At 34.2% G+C, this 17,505-nt stretch overlaps 1 protein-coding gene across 1 annotated transcript in view; it reads left to right on the top strand.

Annotated features, from left to right (window-relative positions):
* vps41 (VPS41 subunit of HOPS complex) overlaps nucleotides 1-17,505 on the top strand; it is a 64,650-nt gene that overhangs the window by 46,374 nt on the left and 771 nt on the right. Inside the window, exons 19-28 of the mRNA NM_001423787.1 lie at nucleotides 463-607; nucleotides 829-870; nucleotides 3,228-3,278; nucleotides 3,360-3,497; nucleotides 5,178-5,232; nucleotides 5,420-5,560; nucleotides 7,870-8,006; nucleotides 13,310-13,409; nucleotides 13,540-13,584; nucleotides 15,901-15,980. Coding sequence (NP_001410716.1) covers nucleotides 463-607; nucleotides 829-870; nucleotides 3,228-3,278; nucleotides 3,360-3,497; nucleotides 5,178-5,232; nucleotides 5,420-5,560; nucleotides 7,870-8,006; nucleotides 13,310-13,409; nucleotides 13,540-13,584; nucleotides 15,901-15,980 — 934 coding nt within the window. The remainder of the gene's footprint in view (nucleotides 1-462; nucleotides 608-828; nucleotides 871-3,227; nucleotides 3,279-3,359; nucleotides 3,498-5,177; nucleotides 5,233-5,419; nucleotides 5,561-7,869; nucleotides 8,007-13,309; nucleotides 13,410-13,539; nucleotides 13,585-15,900; nucleotides 15,981-17,505) is intronic.

Below are 17,505 nucleotides of genomic sequence, written 5' to 3'. Positions count from 1 at the left end.
TACAGTAACAAAGTATTTGTACTTTGTTACTTCCCATCTCTGGATTTATTTGATAATAGGCTACTGGACTTATTTTTCTATGAGAGTTTGAACTTTCAGAGTGTTTAAATAAGAAAGAAAAGTATGAAAATGTTAATGCCTGTCTGAGAAAAGGGTATAAAGTATGTAGTGAGGGGTTTCCTTCTATAATAATTGTAAGAAATAAAGCTGATTACTTTGCGGATTTCGGCTATCGTGGGTTATTTTTACAACATAACTCCCACGATAAACAAGGACCACTGTATACTATTATTGTATTGTTGGTGGAACTGTTTAGTATCGGCAGAATTCAGAAGTGTTTTTGAGTTTATTCAATTATTTATTTACTTGTCAATAATATAGAACTTTTTGTATAGAACAATATAGAATAATAATATAGACCCCCCACCCACTTGCTAATATGTATGTGTTTGTTATGTATAGATACACATATGATCAACGTTATGATCGAGCTCTGGAAATCTACCTGAGACTGAGACACAAAGATGTTTACCAGCTCATTCATAAACACAACCTGTTCTCCTCCATCAAGGACAAGATTGTCTTGCTCATGGATTTTGACAAAGAGGTACAACATCTTTTTTTAATTCCTATGACCTCACCGAGGACCTTTATTTTAGAATTTAATACTGAAAACTTGAAAGGAAATGTCAAGTGCATAAGTTCAGGAAGTTATGGATTGTTTGGCCGATGATATATATTATAGATGACATTGGAAGAATGTGATTTATAGTCACAGAGATGTGTCTAAAGGATATGTCCGGCTCTTTGTTCTGTTTTTTTCCTCAGAAAGCTGTTGACATGCTGCTGGATAATGAAGATAAAATATCGGTGAGTTCAGTGCAGTGGCCTTAGTCTTCTGATTAAACGCTCCACTTTTTTTGGAAATAGACTCATTTTACAAGTTACTTATAGATAAACGGATAAGTTTCACAATTTTTAAATACATTCAGCATATGTCCGGGTCTGGCTGGATCACTTTTAGCTTAGCTTAGCTTAGCATAAAGGATCGAATCAGATTAGATTCTGAATCAGATTATTTTCTTTTTTTCTCATTTAGTTTTTATTCATTTTGTGTATGGTATATAAGGTTTTCCACAATGGGTATACAAAACAACCAAACATCGGAATCCAGAAATAGTAGAAATAAAAGAAATTATAATATTCAAAACATTTCCATAAATAAAAAAATACAGAAGTTACGTTATTGATTCAAGGACATTATAGGAGCAATAAATAGGTATTGTTCTTCTCACTTTCTTTCTTTTATGTTTTCTCTCATTCCCAAAAATAATACACGAAATAAACAAAATAAGATTCACATGTTTCTGACTATCTATTCTATATTAAATCTGGTCTTAATGGAAGAATACATTCTACCCATTATCTCCATGTCTCATTAAATTCCTCTGACTGTAAACGACGATTCATTGTTAGCCTCTCCATCATTTAGATTTCATTAATTAAGTCAACCCAGTCACTAATTTAAGATATATCGAGCTGTAACCATTTTTTGGTTATGGCTTTTGTTACATGCTATCAGCAAAATTGTCAGAATTTTTTATTTTATTTTTTTATTAATTATTAATAAATATTTATTATTTTAATAATAATAATTGTTATTCTTTTTTAGGCTAAGTATAACATTGAGTAAGAAAAATTGATGGGAATACGGATTATATTCTGTAAACATTTATGAATTTCTTGCCAGAATGCCTGAATTTGTAAACCTTCCAGTAAATATGTGTATGATTCGCTTTATTTGAGCCACTTAGCGCCCTATCATAAATCCGGCGCAATAAGGTGCACGACGTGTTTGCTTCGACATGTTGATATTTTCAGACCAGCGCCACCTTTATTTTCACAATTTGCGCCACGTTGTTTAAACGGAAAAACCATTTGCGCTACTTTGTGAACTCAGGGGTGTTCCAGTCTAGAAAAGAGGTGTGTTAAGGCACATTGCTGGTGCGTTGCTTTTTTGAGGAACTAAAATAGACTGCACAATTGACCAGCTGAAAGCAGGTCTAAAATCAATCGCAGCGTGCGTTAGTTGTGTGCCTCGCTTACACTTTGCTTAATACACAGAGGATGTACAGCAAGATGCAAATATCTTTACAAATGAAAAAAAAAATTAAAGGATTAAAATATTACAAACAATATTATTTTTAACATAAATATGAAAAACACTGCCTGCATGCCTTTTTCATCTAAGGGGGGGCTTTTTTCAGTTTATTCACAACATCTTGCTTTTTTATAATGTTATTATTATTAGTATTATTATTTATTATATGCATGTTTATATTTGTTTTATTAAAAACAAGATTAGATTTGTCCGCCTGTCAGGTCTTGGACCATATGGGGCATATGGGGTAATGGGATATAACTGGGGTTTTTAAATGTTTTTTTTTTACCACACTTCATTATTATTGTTCATTTATTAATTTGCTGAAAAATTAGAACTGAATTTAGAAATAGTTTTGAAACAAATATTTGCTCTTAACAAACAAAATTAAATATGTAGGCTAATGAATGTCTTCACCGGAATATGTACAACACAGTTTCCTTATCCACGAAGGAAAGAAAGAAAGTGAAAGTAAAGGCCAATTGGAGGAGGCTTATTCTTTATCCTTGTGCTGCAGATGCTTTGTTTAACTGTTTTCTCGCTAGTAAAGCAATTAGTTTTTCCACTTACAAAGTCTGCTATGTAAATATCAAATGTGCCATGGCGCAAGGGTCGCAGGGACTCTTAAAGGGAATGGGGAATAAGACTCTGATTGGTTTATTCTCAAACCTATAACTCATTAAGAGAATAAGCACAACCCTGTTTCAACCCTAAAAAATTAAAAATTGCTATTTTCTAGGTCGATATGGCTAAGAACTATACTTTCATTCTGGCATAATAATCAAGGAACTTTGCTGCCATACCATGGCTGCAGTAGGAGCAATGGTATTGCGCAGTACCTGACGTAGTCCGCATTAACTAGGTAACAGTGCTGTAATATCATTGCACCTGCTGCATTCGGTCTTAGGACATTATTATTGAAATTACTAAATTATTGAAACACTTATTTGAAATGTTTGAGTGAAATGCTAATGGTCTACTCCGATTTAACGATTTATGCTAAGCTAAAAGTGCTCCTACCAGACCCAGAGTTAGACTGAATAATTTTTGTCTTTCTTTCTTGCAGATGGACAAAGTGGTGGAGGAATTAAAAGACAGGCCTGAGCTCTTACATGTGGTATGCTGAATATGAGTTGTTAAAATCATGCAGATGAATCTGAAGGATCCATTATAGATAGAGTGTCTGTTTCTCTTGCAGTATTTGCACAAGCTGTTTAAGCGAGACCACCATAAGGGACAGAAGTATCATGAGAGGCAGATCAGTTTATATGCTGAGTTTGACCGACCAAACCTGCTGCCCTTCCTCAGAGAGAGCATGCACTGCCCATTAGAGAAGGTCTGTATTGAATTTATGCTGAACAGGAAATAATGCATTATGGGGCAAGTCATTCATGTTTACTTATGCTGGGTTCATATTTTTATATGATATATTTATATATTTATATATTTATTATTTATATATATATTTATATATAGTTTCTGCTGAAAGTATCATTTTTTTTCTTTTCTTTTTTGAATATTTCACAAATGATGTTTAAAATAGCTAGGAAATTTTCTTATTTGTTTTATTTTGGCTAGAATAAAAGCAGTTTAATATTTTTTAAGCCATCTTAAGGACAAAATTATTAGCCCCTCTAAGCAATTTTTTTTGATAGTCTACAGAAAAACACATAATTATACAATAACTTCCCTTAGCGACCCCGGATTAATAAAGGGACTAAGCCGACAAGAAAATAAATAAATAAATGAATATATATATATATATATATATATATATATATATATATATATATATATATATATATATATATATATAATTAAAATAAATGTTATAAATAACTTTTATCTGTTAAATTTAAATATTAATATTAACATTACGTTTTAATATTATTAAGGTTTTTTTACATAACGGTACATTGATATGTTTGATGGGTCTATTAATACAGTTTTAATTAGTTTATTATTATTATTGGTATTATTAGTATTATTAATATTATTATTTCAATTTTTCCCTTTTTATTATACATTTACAAAATCTTGAAATATCTTTCAACATTTTAAGAGATGTCTCATGAAAATTTTATCATCAAAACTTTACCATCAAAGCAATAAACTGCATATTATTCACCTGTATTAATATTTTACAATGCTAGTGTTTTTTTTAAGTTTAATGCATTTGTAAAGATGTTATACAAAATTCAGCAAACATTTCATTTCCAACATTTAAGTGTTGCATTTAGGTGAATAGCCAAATACAATAAATCATGATTTTCTTGTAATATAACTATTTTTTAACCCTAATACCATTATACCAAATAACACCAAGAAATTAATGACATTTACATATAAAAACATTTAATTATATCCTTTGATAAGATTAATATCCTTTGATAAGATTAAGAATATATGTTTACAATTTTAAGCAATAATGGACAGCTAAAGACGTGGCAATGATGCTCATTCTTATCTAGATATATTTGTGTGTGTGTATATATATATATATATATATATATATATATATATATATATATATATATATATATATATATATATATATATATAAAATAATACATCTGGAGTAGAATGAGCATCATAGTCATGTCTATTGTTGTCTATTATTCCATTAATATTTATTATATTATTTATTTATTCATTCATTTTCTTTCGGCTTAGTCCCTTTATTAATCAGGGATTACCATAGCAGAATGAACCGCCAACTTATCCAGCAAATGTTTTACTCAACCGATGCCCTTCCAGCTGCAACCCATCCCTGGAAAACACCCATTCACTTTCATTCACACACATACACTATACGGCCAATTTAACTTACCCAATTCACCTATAGCGCATGTCTTTGGACTGTGGGGGAAACCGGAGCATCCGGAGGAAACCTACACAAACACAGGGAGGACATGCAAACTCCACACAGAAATGCCAACTGAAACAGTACTACCCACTGCTCCACCGTGACACCCTATTATTAATAATTTTTTATTATTATTTTCATTTCTTTCAGGCTTTGGAAATCTGTCAGCAGAGGCACTTTGTAGAAGAGACAGTCTTCCTGCTCAGTGAGTTCTGAATTCATCTGTGTGATTTTGCCATACTGTATAAACTGAACATGTTATAGTTATTTACATTGTTCATGTGATTCAGTGCATCAGAAGAGAAGTTATTATGTGTTGAATGTTCGTATGTTTGACTAAAAGCTTTCCTCTGGCTGTAGTGCTTGTGATGAATGAAGTTTACTCCTGTCAGGTCGTATGGGGAACTGCAGACGGGCTCTACAGATGATCATGGAGGAGCTGGCGAATGTGGACAAGGCCATTGAGTTTGCCAAAGAGCAGGATGACCGAGAACTCTGGGAGGATCTCATCTCTTACTCTATTGACAAACCACGTATGAGATATTTATTTTAATTGATTTGTTCTTTAATAATGCTAGTGCTAAATAAAGTGGTCATATGACACATTTTCACGTTTTGCTTTGTCTTTGGAGTGTTACGTGCAATTGACAAGATCTGTCAAGACTCAAAGACTGAAGTCTCACACTCAAAGAGATAATCTTCAAAAAAGAATTCCTAGTCCTAAAATGTCCTAAAATGCCTCATTCAAACATGACCCCCAAAATCCATGTTAATCTGAGGGAAGATTGTCTACAAACAATCTAAATGAATATGCAAAGTAGGCATAACATTTATCTTAAGAGTCCAATTGTTCTTGAGATAAAGACTTTTCAGCAGAACACTATAATCAAGGCGAATAATGTCATATGTTTTGAGAAAAGACATCACAAAATCTATCATTTTAGGCCACAGTAATAAAATGTTTCTGCAAAATCTTGATTATTCTCATGTAAATCCCACAAGTGTAAAACCTCGGTGGACAAAAGGCCAATCTGAACACAAAGCAGACTGTTGCGTGTCTCACAGGGCACCCCCTGAGCATTTGCAAGTACTTTAGGTCATTCATCCAGACCTGACAAGCAGCCGTGTCATCAGGAGGATGCATCTTTACTTTGTCTATGGAGTCTTATGTGCATATATAAGATCTTTAATGACTCAAAGACTTAAGTCTTAAACCTAAAATGATATTCTTTAAAAAAATTATTTTCCTAAACACCTCGTTCAAACATGACCCCACAAATTTACATCTGTTGATGGGAAAACTGTCTACAAACCACTTAATGTATATGCAAAGACAGTAAGCTTAACATTCCTCCAGGATTTTCCTGATTATTCTGGAGATAAAAAAAAAAAATACTTCTTTTATTTAGCAAAACACAAGAATTGAGGCAAATAATGCCATATGTTTTGAGAAAAGCCATCACAAGAAAAGTCATTTTAGGCCACAGATAAAATAAAATGTTTCTGCAAATTCCTGATTGTTCTCATGTAAATCCCACAAGTGTAAAACCCTGGTGGATAAAAGGCCAATCAGAACACAAAGCAGACTGTTGCCTGACTTATAGAGCACACTCTCAGCATTTGCAAGTACTATAGGTCATTCATTCGGACCTGACAAGCAGCCGTATCATCAGGAGGATGCATTTTCATGTTTTACCTTGTCTTTGGAGTCTTCAAGTCAAGGTCAAAATCAGCTTTATAGTCAATGCAACCACATGTACAGGACATACAGACAATCGAAATTGCATTACTCTCAGACTGGAGGTCCCCAACATATGATATCAATACAAAAAGTAGAACTTAAAAAATAAATGACAATAAATACAATTACACATATAATATAATCAAAAATATAAGAATTAAAATTTGTGAACAAATGCATATATAAGATCTGTAAAGTCTCAAAGAATGAGTCGCAAATCTAAAATGATATTCTTTTCAAAAGAATTCCTAAAACATCTCGTTTAAACATGACCACACAAACCGATTTTTGCTGGTGGGAAGACAAAACCATCCAAATTTATTCGCCAAAACAGTAAGCTTAACTTTTCTCCAGGATTTTGCGAGTACAATTATTCTGGAGATAAAAAAAAAAAAAAACTTTTTTGACAGCAGAACACAAGAATTGAAGCAAATAAGGCCATACATTTTGAGAAAAGCCATCACAAAGTCGGTAGTTTTAGACCACACCACCACAGATATTTAAAAAAAATTCCTATTATTCCTATAATGTTGTTTGCTGTTACCACCTTGTTGTGGAGGCATTGTGTGTTTATTGTATGTATAACATACTACTTTGCAAACATAAAACCGTACAAATCTATTACGTTATGCTAAATTCATGACAAATATATCATAATGTAACAACAAAATTGTCACCTGTTAGTATTGCTTTGGAAGCTGATATTGCACATTTTACCAGGAAGGTAACCTCCATAACTTGCTTGAGGTATTTAGCCAATCACAACAGTAGATAGCTGGCCAATCAGAGAACATTGCACCAGTCATAACAGTGAGATTTATAAAAAACAACTCGTTTTAAAAAGCAGAGCAGGGATGTTAATATAGATATTATTATACGGTATGTGCAAAACAATTTGTTTTTGAAATCTTTAAAAAATGTAAGCACATTACACCAAATACACAAAGTAATGTTCATTTTAGCAATGTCATATGACCCCTTCAACAGTTTGATTGATTTGACTGTCACAAGTGTCTAAGTCTGGTTTATGATACATGTTTGAGAGAAAGTGATGTAAATAAAACATTATTTATATTTCTCTTTTTATTTTCTGTACTGTAGCTTTTATCACAGGCCTCTTGAATAACATTGGAACCCATGTGGACCCAATCCTGCTCATTCATCGCATTAAAGAAGGGATGGAGATTCCTAACCTCAGAGACTCACTGGTCAAAATCCTACATGACTACAATCTACAGGTCTGATCAATACTGGTTAAAACAGCATGATTTTTTGGCCGCATTTAATGTCAATGTCAATGGCACTATTATGGCCCATTTCTACTGAGTGGTACGGTATGCTTTGGTTCAGTACCAAATACGAGAAAGGGTAACAAAAGGCAGAGCTAGATGCGCAGCTGAACGCTATTGGTTTACAGAGATACGTCATTCGCTTTCGCAACAAGCCAGAATGAAAACAAAGGATCCGCCATGTTTAAAAAACACAGCCGAGAGATTACAGCGTACAAAACAAACCGTGTCCTCGTCTTGATGAACAGCCACAAAGCCAAAAAGAAGAGTAGATTTACCCTGTGCCCCTTAGTTTTTTACGAGCCAGTCTGAAGCGCGAGCGGTTGGCTTTCTTGCTTACGCTCGCCGCGCGTCTATATCCGAAATAACAAACTTCTTGAACTCATGATAATAACGTGTGCTTGATTATTGACGTGTATTTGAAACCCAATCCTGTCAGAAACTGACAAACGCGAGAGTGAAGCGCAAAACGTGAACAAACTGCCATGTTTAACTATTATCATCACCTTTTGGACTATTATATACTTAGAATGATGGAATTACTCTCTAACAGAGGCTACACTTGCTGCTAAAAATTAAATACACAGATGAGAGGTTTTCATCTGTGAAAAGCTGTGGTAGGCTATATTTTGTGTTGCTTTTGAACCCAATTAAGGACTAAATATCTGCTGTGTGTAGTCCTTCTGTAGTTGGTAGCATATCAGAGATTGTAGGGGCTGAATGTGTTTATTTATGTTGCATTTATTTATTTATTTTATATAATTGCAGGCGTTAGAGTAGGCTATTTCGCACTGTCATTGATCTGCAGTTATAATCAAATCATGTTGATAGAAAAGTTAGTAATGAACATTTATACAGATGTGTATGAAGCATCTGTGTTGTGAGTAGTGCTTCTCATGTGATGTGTGAATGACCCATACAGCTTTACTGTAGACATTTCTGTCATACACCACGGCCACCAAAAGGGTACCCTTGGTAGTGGAAACACAAGTCTGATAAAGGTGACCCGTATCGACCCGAACCGTACCTACTCTACCAACTCAGTGGAAACGAGCCATTAAACACAACCTAAGGTTGACCAATGTGCTGCACAATGCAAATCACTGAGAGAAAGATATAAAGTTATAGCTAAAACAAACAATTCTCACTGATAAAATGCCAAATCAAGAAGGTAAGTTTTCAACCTAGATTTAAAAACAGACAGAGATGATTTAGATCTAATGCAGAGTGGCACAGCATTTTACAATGTAGGACCAGCTATTGTGAAAGCACCATCACCCCTGCATTTCAGCCTCGACTTAGTGATGCTTAATAATAATCCGGTTTGATGACGGAAGAGACCGACCAGGCTGATGATCAGTCAACAGGTCTGACAGATAAGAAAGTGCCAAGCCATTTAGTGATTTAAAAACCAAGGGAAGATTTTTTTAAAGTGGGACGATAGGCAACCAGTGCAAAGAGCGTAAGACTGATGTGATGTGGTCATGTTTTTTGATACCAGTTAAAAGCATTTACCAGATGCATTTAGGTAGATACAATCACAAACTGATGATGGTAAATTCCGTTTTTGAGTTTACTTTTGAGTGCACTTTTGAACTCAGAGGTAGCTGAAAATGCATTTAAACGAATTGCTTTTATAGTGTAGACACTCATGTGGTCAAATCCACAAAAGACCACCTAGTTACTGCCTACTGACCTCATTCATGAATAGAAATTTTCTGTTCTACTATATATATATATATATATATACCTGTATATATATATAACTTCTATATTTTTGCATTCTCAAAAAGCAATTCTGATCCTGTGAAAAATCATTAATCTTGTTTAATTCTATTTAACACCATATTTTAGTCCTTGCTTAAAATTATGTTTTATTCATAAGGAAATAAGATATTTCTTAAATTTACATATAGACTACAAAATGCATATATAGGAAAATTGTATAAGGCTTCATTTGAAACACATTAGGCTGGTGTTCTTAGTGTCCCACCAGTGACAATATACAACCATATCACACTGCTACAAGTGTGATATTGCGTTTATACAACAGTTAAACAGCATAATTGTGTATATAAAAAAGAAAATCAAACACAGAGTCTAAAACCCCTTTTGTAAGAGGAACTACTTTCTTACACCATTCATTCACATCTGCAGCTGATGTCAGAACAGCAGAAACCTGTGCTACTTCACACACGTCACTTTAGAGCTAGTATTTGAATTATTTTTTCTGATCAACTGTAGTTTACTGTAGGGTTTTCTCCTCTATGGGCTTATTTTGCGGTCTCTATCGCCATCTTGTGGTGGAACATTAACCGTCTTTGCTCTGCTCAGTATGACAGGCTGATGGATGTCGCTGCGCTGTATCTCCGAAATTATAAATATTTAAAATAGACTCTGTCCTTATAAATGAACTGAATAGTTGCAGTCTAAACAACTACATTCTTGCCTAAAAACGCCTCAAAAGTACATTATGTTGTCCAACAGCTGCAATATTTGTCTGCTGGCAATTTGTGTGTGTGTGTGTGTGTGTGTGTGTGTGTGTGTGTGTGTGTGTGTGTGTGTGTGTGTGTGTGTGTGTGTGTGTGTGTGTGTGTGTGTGTGTGTGTGTGTGTGTGTGTATATAGTTTCATTACTCAGTTCATTAATTTTTTATCTACATCTTAGTTTATACAAATTATTTATCTTAGTTTATAAAAAAAAAATTCCATTAAGCATTTTTTATGCGATATTCCAAAATACACATAGGTCAATAAAAACATAGCTAGTTTGTTATTATTGTGACTGCATGTCTGCGAATATACTAGCAGTAGTAAGTCTTGTTACTTGCTCTATACCAGTAATTCAAGCAGTAGCAGCGTAGCAGATCTATGCCATCTGGACCAAGCACTACTACTGTACTGTATATATTATGTATACACCCTACACACCATAAGAAATGGTTAATGTAAATGCATGTATCTTATTTAAATAATTTAAACTTTTTATTATTAATATTATTATATTTATCAAATGTATTGTTTTTTTTTTTGTGTGTGTCATTATATCTTATCTGTATTACCATTAATTTTTCAATGGTTTTATTATATTTCATATTTGAAGTGCTTTGGCAATACTGTACTTAATGTCATGCCAATAAAGCAACTTGAACTTGAACTATATACATAGTTGTTACCATAATAAATCTCTCCATGAGCTGTCATAATGAAAAGACTGCATTTATCGAATGAGCAACATTCGACAGATCGTCTTTTCTTTTTTATATATATTCCTTTTAAACCCATTTTTTATATAATTTTAATTGTCTGTTGTTTATATTTCTTATTGTATGATTTTTTTATGATTCTTTTAATCTGCTTGATTATGTAAAGCACTTTGAATTACCATTGTTTATATATAAACTTTGCCTTACATATACACAGCTCTGAACCGGTTCAAGAAAGGAAACAAAAGCAGAAACGAATGACATTTTGCAGGAACAGAAGCAAAAAACGAAAAACAAGGTCAACTTTAATCACTCTGAACAGAAATGTTTATTTGTAATTACAGTTAACCAGTTAATAACGTTATTTTATTTTATATGAATTTGGGAGACAAAAAGCATTAATTTAAATTGTGTGTAAAAATGTGACAACGTGAAATGCCCGCGAAGCAGACGTCATAAGCGAGAGTCGTTTCTGATTCGACAATCTTGTCTTAAAGGTTTCATGTACAAAGGTATGTTTCGGTTTAAGTTATTGCTATTAAAACTTTTATTTATACAAATTGAATTATTGATTGTCGATTGTTTTAGATGGGTCTCCATTAAGAGAATCCTTTTGTTAACCGTTCTCTTATGACAAATCATCTGATAAATCCATCCACAGTATATGGATGAGGGGCAGATCATAAACATGATAAAGTTTTGAATGATATGATATATTATCAAACCACTCAAGCATTTTCCATTCGGAGAATTACAGTAATTAATAGCTTAGTGCTTATAAACAATCCATTAATAACATACATTATTTACAAGGCTACTGAAGAATTAACCGAATATGCAATGTGATCCGCATAATTAGGTTAGGTTAGGTTACTTTATTTATACCCGAAGGTAGATTTGGTTTGCAGTCAAGAATCCTCATCTCATAACAGCGCCACACAAAGAAACTCGCACAGTAACAACAACAAATGAACATTAAGACATAAAACTTAAACTTATAAAGAATAAATAAATAATAATTTCAAGTGTCCACCCCCATATCTCCCGCGTATTAACGGCAGCACCAGCGGACATCAGGGTTTCTGCAGGTGTCATTGAGTTAAATTTAGGACTTTTTAAGACGTTTTTAAGACAGTTATGAACATAATTTTAGACCCATAAAGGGCTAAAGGCTAAGAATTTTTTAGATGGAAAAGATTTTTATTTGCGCTATCATTTTTTTTAAAGAATTTAATACATTTAATAATACAATAATACATTCTTATTAGAAAAAAATTAAATATTCTCTAGTTGTATTCATACACATTTTTTACAAAATAAACTTTCTTTAAAATAAAAGAAAAATGAACAAATGTTTTGAAAGTTTTAAAAACTATAATAAACTACATTTTTGCACAACAACTTTTGTTTGAACTTTTAAACAAATGTTATTGTAAGGAAAATAATTAAACCATAAATAAAATAAAAAAAAAAAAGAATACATATTAGATGAAAAAGTTGAAAGTTATATTGAGATGATTGTTGATGATTGTATGGGTTTTGGCCAGATTTTGTAGCAATACATGAACAAAAGGAATATTAAGTCCTGTTTAAAAAAAAAGTTTTAAGACCTTCAGCACAATATTTCAGTAGGTTTAAGACTTTTTAAGGCATAAAATTTGGATTTTAAGATTTAAGACATTTTAAGAGCCAGCAGAAAACCTGGGACATAAACGAGATCTATGCATAACAGGGTTTTATGTTTTTCTCACTGCTGGTGAGTGAGAGCGCGCGTAAAGCTGGGATCCATATATCCAAAAGCAAATCATATTATAAATATTATAAATATTTATTTAAATGTGTTCTGGTTGATTACATTTACACAAGGAAGACTCATTCACATCATCTTCACTCATCAGCATCTATTCTGTTCCAATTGTCCACACCCAAACGCATTTTAGTTTCATGTGTAAACAGGGTCTTAGTCCGCAATGCTAATATACTCGGATACATTTAATTGATCAAGTTGTATTCATGGAAAGCATCTTTTTTAATGTTTGTCCTGTAGATTTTACTGCGGGAAGGCTGTAAGAAGATCTTGGTGGCCGATTCTCTGTCTCTTCTCCAGCGGATGCACAGGACACAGAAGAAAGGAGTGCGGGTGGATGGTAAACAAACATTTTATCTTCTAGTCTTCGAAGACTAAATCACTCTGTTAAAATCAAGTCAAATCAGCGGCTCTTTTTTCTGTTTGTTTGATGGAGAATGAACAGTAATTCTCTTATGTTAATCTCGTAGAGGAAAACATCTGTGAGTCGTGTCACACTCCTATTCTACCATCAGGTACACTTTAATTTAATTTTTATGTTAGTGTGTGTGTGTGTGTGTGTGTGTGCGGGTGTGTTCATGTAATTGGGTCTGTGGAATAAAGGTCAGTTTTATTCCACATTTTATGTCTGCATCAAATTACTATTAACAAAAATGACTTCATATAAATCAAATTATATTAAATTGACAGTTCTGTTTGAATTTAAGAAATAAATTGAATATCCTTTAAATATTATTTTCATGTTTCATATACTTTTGGTGAAAATAAATAGTTAAAATATGGGTAGAATAATGTTTCATCATTTAGTGTGACAGATGAACATGAAACACTTATTCTGATACGTATTAATACATGTTTCAAGAATAAATGACTGTATATATGTAAATGATCATTCACTATTTGTTAACACACAGGTTTCAATGATAGTGGCATTATACAATGATTTGTTCACATTTTGGGGCTTCTCTGTATTCCAAAAATACCAATACAGTTTGCTATTTTGCCTTTATTAAGATAGGACATTATAAATACTGACAAGAAGTGAAGTGGGAGAGAAAGCAGGGGCAATGGAATCAGGAAAGACCTGTGACTCGGGATATGAACCTGCAATGCCCACAGTCAAGTTTTGCTTTATATTGTTGCACAGACCACTAGGCCATCGGATTTGTAATGTCATCAAACGATTGTTTTAAAATGCATTTCGATAAACTATTGTTACACTAGATTGCATTTAAGTAAATGTTTTTTGATCATCAATCATGATAAAATTTACGAAAAATTTATTTTATTTTTTGTATGAATGCCTGAAACAGTATATGAATACTTACCGGCCACTTTATTAGGTACACCTGTCCAACTGCTTGTTACTGCACATTTCTAATCAGCCAATCGTATGACAGCAACTTAATGCATTTAGGGATGTAGACATGGTCCAGATGATCTGCTGCTGTTCAAACCAAGCATCAGAATGGGGTAGAAAGGTGATTAAATCGACTTTGAACATGGCATGGTTGTTGGAGCCAGACGGGCTGGTCTGAGTATTTCAGAAACTGCTGATCTACCATCTCTAGGTTCACAGAGAATGGTCCGGAAAAGAGAAAATATCCAGTGAGCGGCAGTTCTGTGGGTGCAAATGCCTTGCTGATGTCAGAGGAGATTGGCCAGACTGGTTCCAGCTGATAGAAAGGCAACAGCAACTCAAATAACCACTTATTACAACCGTGGTATGCAGAAGAGCATCTTTGAACATCGAACCTTGTGGCAGATGGGCTACAGCAGCAGAAGACCACACAGGGTGCCACTCCTGTCAGCTAAGAACAGGAAACTGAGGCTACAACTCATACAGCCTCACTAAAATTAAACAATTGAAGATTGAAAAAACGTTGCCTGGTCTGATGAGTCTAGATTTCTGCTGTGGCATTTGGATGGTCAGAATGTGATGTCAACAACATAAAAACATGGATCCATCCTGGCTTGTATCAACAGTTCAGGCTGAAAGTGGTGTTGGTGTAATGGTGTGGGGGATATTTTCTTGGCACACTTTAAACTCATTAGTACCAAACTACCAACTGAGCATTGTGTCAACGCCACAGCCTACCTGAGTGTTGTTGCTGACCATGTCCATCCCTTTATGACCACAGTGTACCCATCTTCCGATGGCTACTTCCACCAGGATAGTATGATAGTGTGAATCATCTCAGACTGTTTTTTTTAAACATAACAATGAGTTCACTGTACTCAAATAGCCTCCACAGTCACCAGAGTTTAATCCAATAGAGCAGCCTTGGGATGTGGGATGCTATCATGTCAATATGGAGCAAAATCTCTGAGAAATATTTCCAGTACCTTGTTGAGTCTATGCCACAAAGAATTAAGGCAGTTCTGAAGGCAAAAGGAGGTCCAACCCAACCTGATACTAGTAAGGTGTACCTAATAAAGTGGGCAGTGAGTGTAATTATACAGTAAATTACAATATAAATAATACATATTGGTAATATTCTTTGAAAAAAAAAAAAAACTTAATGAACGACCACAGTTGCCTGATGGAACACATTTTCATTTCAGTTAGATTTTTCCTATTTACTTGGGTATCAACCTAAATCATCATCAAAGGCCATCAGTGTCCATTACATGCACATCTCAGAATTTTGCTGGAAGTAGTCATTCTGATGATGTTTAGCTCAGCTATACTAAATGTTTTTTTTTTTTTATTCTGTCAAGCTTCTGTTTTGTTTATTTTTTCTTCTACTGTACAGTACAGAAATATCAGATGAAGCCTCAGTCATTGTCTGTCACTGCATTGGAGTTAGTTTGACTCTTGTTTGTTTCAGACACGGCTCAAGCATTCGGTGTGGTGGTGTTTCACTGCAGACACATGTTCCACAAGGAGTGTCTGCCGTCCCCTGGATCTGTAAGTCTTCTTTAGTCCCGTAAGCTTTTAATGGTCAAGTTATTGTCATCATATGCAGAAACAATAACGAAACAATTGTGGGTTTATCAATTTCCAAGACAAGCAGCTCTATGATAATTTAGTTTAAAAGTCCTGACCAGTAGCACTGTCGCCTCACAGCAAGAAGGTGGCTGCTTCGAGTCCTGGCTTGGCCAGTTAGCATTTCTGTGTGGAGTTTGCATGTTCTCCTCTTCGTGTGGTGCTCCGGTTTCTCCCGCAGTCCAAAGACAAGCGATATAGGTGAATTGAATGAACTAAATTGGCCGTAGTGTATGGTTGTAAATGAGTGTGTACTGGGTTGCAGCTGGAAGGTCATCCGCTGTGTAAAACATATGCTGGATAAATTGGTGGTTCATTCTGCTGTGGCAACCCCTAATGAATAAATGGTCTAAGCCGAAAGAAAATGAATGAATATCTATGATGCTAAATCAGTAGTAGCCAATATGGGGGATGTTTGGACAATGAGGGAGGAAGCGGGTAGGGTAGATTGGGGGTAGATGGCTCACTTGGTGATTTCCAAATATCAAATAAATTTGAATCAACTAATAAAATGACCATATTTTATCCATAACCTACAGAAGATAAAAAAATAGTTGCATTAAAAATACATGCAAATAAGGAGCCATCAGCCTTTTGATTTTCTTTTTCCATTGGAATGCGACCCCTGGGGTATTTTCGTGAGATTAACTTGACATTAATACCTATAAAGTACAAACGTGTACCTCACAGTAACTTAAAAGTACTAATGTCTACCAGTATGGTACAAAAGCGTACCTTTTGTAAAGGTACCACCCAAGTGACAGTTTTTTGTACCTTTATTTCTGAGTGTATGATGTCCACAACTGATCGTTTTAAGAAATGCAATAACTGTTGTGCAAGTTTATATAGTGTTGTGAGAAGTGCCCCAAAGTGACTGAGAAGAACTGTAGCGTGGTGCGAAAAGGACCCAAAAACGACAGAAAAATGCTACCATTTGTTGCCTTTGGTTCGGACCAAATGAACGGAACCACAGATCAGCACCCTTTATGGCACCAGTGTAAACTTTCAGACACCTTTACAGAACTCACATACATTAAACATAAATACGGGCCACGATTGAACATGGAGGAAAATCTCCAAGTGGCGGTCACAAATATTAAACCTAGAAAAGGCTTGTGTTGTAAACATTGAGCCCACCAATCTCTGGTTGTTACTAAACTGTTGCACTGTATTTGTGTTGTCATTATGCTCATGTTTATATCAGCCAATTAGTGTGTATGTATTTACCGCTGAGTGCAATGTTTTTCTGTTTATAACTACTTCCGAAAATAGTGGGGGTCATTGACATTGTTACTTTGGGGGTTGTGGGCTGAAATGTTTGGGAACACCAGTACTAAATGTGCAGAAATAACAACCTGATCTCACAAAGACTCGTAACTATTTGACCTATTGTCTGACAAGTGGCTAATTCGTACAGATTCATACGATTTCATCCCTATGAAAATAT

This window comes from Danio rerio, chromosome 24 (genome assembly GCF_049306965.1).
Source record: "Danio rerio strain Tuebingen ecotype United States chromosome 24, GRCz12tu, whole genome shotgun sequence".
NCBI lineage: Eukaryota > Metazoa > Chordata > Actinopteri > Cypriniformes > Danionidae > Danio > Danio rerio.
This window is presented reverse-complemented; position numbering and strand designations above follow the sequence as displayed.